Here is a 5,955-nt window from a genome sequence, read left to right as displayed (position 1 = left end):
CCCTCTACAACAATCACCACCCCTCCACCTCCTACAACAACCCCCTACACCCCCTCTACAACAATCACCCCTCCACCTCCCTCTACAACAACCCCCCACACGCCCTCTACAACAATCACCCCTCCACCTCCTACAACAACCCCCTACACCCCCTCTACAACAATCACCCCTCCACCTCCTACAACAACCCCCCACACTCCCTCTACAACAATCACCCCTCCACCTCCTACAACAACCCCCTACACCCCCTCTACAACAATCACCCCTCCACCTCCTACAACAACCCCCTACACCCCCTCTACAACAATCACTCCTCCACCTCCTACAACAACCCCCCACACTCCCTCTACAACAATCACCCCTCCACCTCCTACAACAACCCCCTACACCCCCTCTACAACAATCACCCCTCCACCTCCCTCTACAACAACCCCCCAAACGCCCTCTACAACAATCACCCCTCCACCTCCTACAACAACCCCCTACACCCCCTCTACAACAATCACCCCTCCACCTCCTACAACAACCCCCTACACCCCCTCTACAACAATCACCCCTCCACCTCCTACAACAACCCCCTACACCCCCTCTACAACAATCACTCCTCCACCTCCTACAACAACCCCCCACACTCCCTCTACAACAATCACCCCTCCACCTCCTACAACAACCCCCTACACCCCCTCTACAACAATCACCCCTCCACCTCCTACAACAACCCCCCACACTCCCTCTACAACAATCACTCCTCCACCTCCTACAACAACCCCCCACACTCCCTCTACAACAATCACCCCTCCACCTCCTACAACAACCCCCTACACCCCCTCTACAACAATCACCCCTCCACCTCCCTCTACAACAACCCCCCAAACGCCCTCTACAACAATCACCCCTCCACCTACTACAACAACCCCCTACACCCCCTCTACAACAATCATCCCTCCACCTCCTACAACAACCCCCTACACCCCCTCTACAACAATCACCCCTCCTCCTCCTACAACAACCCCCTACACCCCCTCTACAACAATCACTCCTCCACCTCCTACAACAACCCCCCACACTCCTTCTACAACAATCACCCCTCCACCTCCTACAACAACCCCCTACACCCCCTCTACAACAATCACTCCTCCACCTCCTACAACAACCCCCCACACCCCCTCTACAACAATCACCCCTCCACCTCCTACAACAACCCCCTACACCCCCTCTACAACAATCACCCCTCCACCTCCTACAACAACCCCCTACACCCCCTCTACAACAATCACCCCTCCACCTCCTACAACAACCCCCCACACTCCCTCTACAACAATCACCCCTCCACCTCCTACAACAACTCCCTACACCCCCTCTACAACAATCACCCCTCCACCTCCTACAACCCCCCACACTCCCTCTACAACAATCACCCCTCCACCTCCTACAACAACCCCCTACACCCCCTCTACAACAATCACCCCTCCACCTCCTACAACAACCCCCCACACTCCTTCTACAACAATCACCCCTCCACCTCCTACAACAACCCCCTACACCACCTCTACAACAATCACCCCTCCACCTCCTACAACAACCCCCTACACCCCCTCTACAACAATCACCCCTCCACCTCCTACAACAACCCCCCACACTCCTTCTACAACAATCACCCCTCCACCTCCTACAACAACCCCCTACACCCCCTCTACAACAATCACCCCTCCACCTCCTACAACAACCCCCTACACCCCCTCTACAACAATCACCCCTCCACCTCCTACAACAACCCCCTACACCCCCTCTACAACAATCACCACTCCACCTCCTACAACAACCCCCTACACCCCCTCTACAACAATCACCCCTCCACCTCCTACAACAACCCCCTACACCCCCTCTACAACAATCACCCCTCCACCTCCTACAACAACCCCCCACACCCCCTCTACAACAACCCCCTACACCCCCTCTACAACAATCACCACCCCTCCACCTCCTACAACAACCCCCTACACCCCCTCTACAACAATCACCACCCCTCCACCTCCTACAACAACCCCCTACACCCCCTCTACAACAATCACCCCTCCACCTCCCTCTACAACAACCCCCCACACGCCCTCTACAACAATCACCCCTCCACCTCCTACAACAACCCCCTACACCCCCTCTACAACAATCACCCCTCCACCTCCTACAACAACCCCCTACACGCCCTCTACAACAATCACCCCTCCACCTCCTACAACAACCCCCTACACCCCCTCTACAACAATCACCCCTCCACCTCCTACAACAACCCCCTACACGCCCTCTACAACAATCACCCCTCCACCTCCTACAACAACCCCCTACACCACCTCTACAACAATCACTCCTCCACCTCCTACAACAACCCCCCACACTCCCTCTACAACAATCACCCCTCCACCTCCTACAACAACCCCCTACACCCCCTCTACAACAATCACTCCTCCACCTCCTACAACAACCCCCCACACCCCCTCTACAACAATCACCCCTCCACCTCCTACAACAACCCCCTACACCCCCTCTACAACAATCACCCCTCCACCTCCTACAACAACCCCCTACACCACCTCTACAACAATCACCACTCCACCTCCTACAACAACTACCCACACTCCCTCTACAACAATCACCCCTCCACCTCCTACAACAACTCCCTACACCCCCTCTACAACAATCACCCCTCCACCTCCTACAACAACCCCCCACACTCCCTCTACAACAATCACCCCTCCACCTCCTACAACAACCCCCTACACCCCCTCTACAACAATCACCCCTCCACCTCCTACAACAACCCCCCACACTCCTTCTACAACAATCACCCCTCCACCTCCTACAACAACCCCCTACACCCCCTCTACAACAATCACCCCTCCACCTCCTACAACAACCCCCTACACCCCCTCTACAACAATCACCCCTCCACCTCCTACAACAACCCCCTACACCACCTCTACAACAATCACCACTCCACCTCCTACAACAACTACCCACACTCCCTCTACAACAATCACCCCTCCACCTCCTACAACAACTCCCTACACCCCCTCTACAACAATACACCCCCTCTACAACAATCACCCCTCCACCTCCTACAACAACCCCCCACACTCCCTCTACAACAATCACCCCTCCACCTCCTACAACAACCCCCTACACCCCCTCTACAACAATCACCCCTCCACCTCCTACCACAACCCCCCACACTCCTTCTACAACAATCACCCCTCCACCTCCTCCACCCCCTACACCCCCTCTACAACATTCACCCCTCCACCTCCTACAACAACCCCCTACACCCCCTCTACAACAATCACCCCTCCACCTCCTACAACAACCCCATACACTCCCTCTACAACAATCACCACCCCACCTCCCTCTACAACAACCCCCCACACGCCCTCTACAACAATCACCCCTCCACCTCCTACAACAACCCCCTACACCCCCTCTACAACAATCACCCCTCCACCTCCTACAACAACCCCCTACACGCCCTCTACAACAATCACTCCTCCACCTCCTACAACAACCCCCTACACCCCCTCTACAACAATCACCCCTCCACCTCCTACAACAACCCCCTACACCCCTCTACAACAATCACCCCTCCACCTCCTACAACAACCCCCTACACCACCTCTACAACAATCACCCTCCACCTCCTACAACACACCCCCCACACTCCCTCTACAACAATCACCCCTCCACCTCCTACAACAACCCCCTACACCCCCTCTACAACAATCACTCCCTCCACCTCCTACAACAACCCCCCACACCCCCTCTACAACATCCCTCCCCCCAACAACCCCCTACACCCCCTCTACAACAATCACCCCTCCACCTCCTACAACAACCCCCTACACCACCTCTACAACAATCACCACTCCACCTCCTACAACAACACCCACACTCCCTCTACACTCCACCTCCTACAACAACTCCCCTACACCCCCTCTACAACAATCACCCCTCCACCTCCTACAACAACCCCCCACACTCCCCTCTACAACAATCACCCCTCCACCTCCTACAACAACCCCCTACACCCCCTCTACAACAATCACCCCTCCACCTCCTACAACAACCCCCCACACTCCCTTCTACAACAATCACCCCTCCACCTCCTACAACAACCCCCTACACCCCCTCTACAACAATCACCCCTCCACCTCCTACAACAACCCCCTACACCCCCTCTACAACAATCACCCCTCCACCTCCTACAACAACCCCATACACTCCCTCTACAACAATCCACACCCCACCTCCCTCTACAACAACCCCCCACACCCCCTCTACAACAATCACCCCCTCCACCTCCTACAACAACCCCCTACACCCCCTCTACAACAATCACCCCTCCACCTCCTACAACAACCCCCCACACTCCTTCTACAACAATCACCCCTCCACCTCCTACAACAACTCCCCACACCTCCTCTACAACAATCACACCTCCACCTCCTACAACAACCCCCTACACCCCCTCTACAACAATCACCCCTCCACCTCCGTCTACAACAACCCCCTACACCCCCTCTACAACAATCACCCCTCCACCTCCTACAACAACCCCCTACACCCCCTCTACAACAATCACCCCTCCACCTCCCTCTACAACAACCCCCCACACCTCCTCTACAACAATCACACCTCCACCTCCTACAACAACCCCCTACACCCCCTCTACAACAATCACCACCCCTCCACCTCCTACAACAACCCCCTACACCCCCTCTACAACAATCACCCCTCCACCTCCTACAACAACCCCCTACACCCCCTCTACAACAATCACCCCTCCACCTCCTACAACAACCCCCACACCCCCTCTACAACAATCACCCCTCCACCTCCTACAACAACCCCCTACACCCCCTCTACAACAATCACCCCTCCACCTCCTACAACAACCCCCCACACTCCCTCTACAACAATCACCCCCTCCACCTCCTACAACAACCCCCTACACCCCCTCTACAACAATCACCCCTCCACCTCCTACAACAACCCCCCACACTCCTTCTACAACAATCACCCCTCCACCTCCTACAACAACCCCCCACACCTCCTCTACAACAATCACACCTCCACCTCCTACAACAACCCCCTACACCCCCTCTACAACAATCACCCCTCCACCTCCGTCTACAACAACCCCCTACACCCCCTCTACAACAATCACCCCTCCACCTCCTACAACAACCCCCTACACCCCCTCTACAACAATCACCCCTCCACCTCCCTCTACAACAACCCCCCACACCTCCTCTACAACAATCACACCTCCACCACCTACAACAACCCCCTACACCCCCTCTACAACAATCACCCCTCCACCTCCGTCTACAACAACCCCCTACACCCCCTCTACAACAATCACCCCTCCACCTCCTTCAACAACCCCCTACACCCCCTCTACAACAATCACCACCCCTCCACCTCCTACAACAACCCCCTACACCCCCTCTACAACAATCACCACCCCTCCACCTCCTACAACAACCCCCTACACCCCCTCTACAACAATCACTCCTCCACCTCCTACAACAACCCCTTACACCCCCTCTACAACAATCACCCCTCCACCTCCTACAACAACCCCCTACACCCCCTCTACAACAATCACCCCTCCACCTCCCTCTACAACAACCCCCCACACCCCCTCTACAACAATCACCACCCCACCTCCCTCTACAACAACCCCCCACACCCCCCCTACAACAACCCCCTACACCCCCTCTACAACAATCACCACCCCTCCACCTCCTACAACAACCCCCTACTACCCCTTTACAACAATCACCCCTCCACCTCCTACAACAACCCCCCACACTCCCTCTACAACAATCACCCCTCCACCTCCTACAACAACCCCCTACACCCCCTCTACAACAATCACTCCTCCACCTCCTACAACAACCCCTA

General features: G+C 55.8%; 1 protein-coding gene and 1 pseudogene across 1 annotated transcript; both read left to right on the top strand.

Annotated features, from left to right (window-relative positions):
- Window positions 1-3,807: 3,807 nt before the first annotated feature.
- On the top strand, window positions 3,808-4,760 carry LOC148819674 (uncharacterized; annotated as a pseudogene).
- Window positions 4,761-4,991: 231 nt separating this feature from the next.
- Window positions 4,992-5,765, top strand: LOC148819673 (uncharacterized; the record flags this gene model as incomplete). Its single annotated transcript, XM_088935209.1, has 1 exon — window positions 4,992-5,765. A coding segment is annotated over one exon (774 nt), but the record flags the coding sequence as incomplete, so codon positions are not given.
- Between the last annotated feature and the right edge of the window lie 190 nt (window positions 5,766-5,955).

Source organism: Atractosteus spatula, chromosome 16 (assembly GCF_055471065.1).
Source record: "Atractosteus spatula isolate fAtrSpa1 chromosome 16, fAtrSpa1.hap1, whole genome shotgun sequence".
In the NCBI taxonomy this organism is placed as follows: Eukaryota; Metazoa; Chordata; class Actinopteri; order Semionotiformes; family Lepisosteidae; genus Atractosteus; species Atractosteus spatula.
Note: the sequence above shows the minus strand (reverse complement) of the source record. Positions and strands in the feature narration are given on the sequence as shown.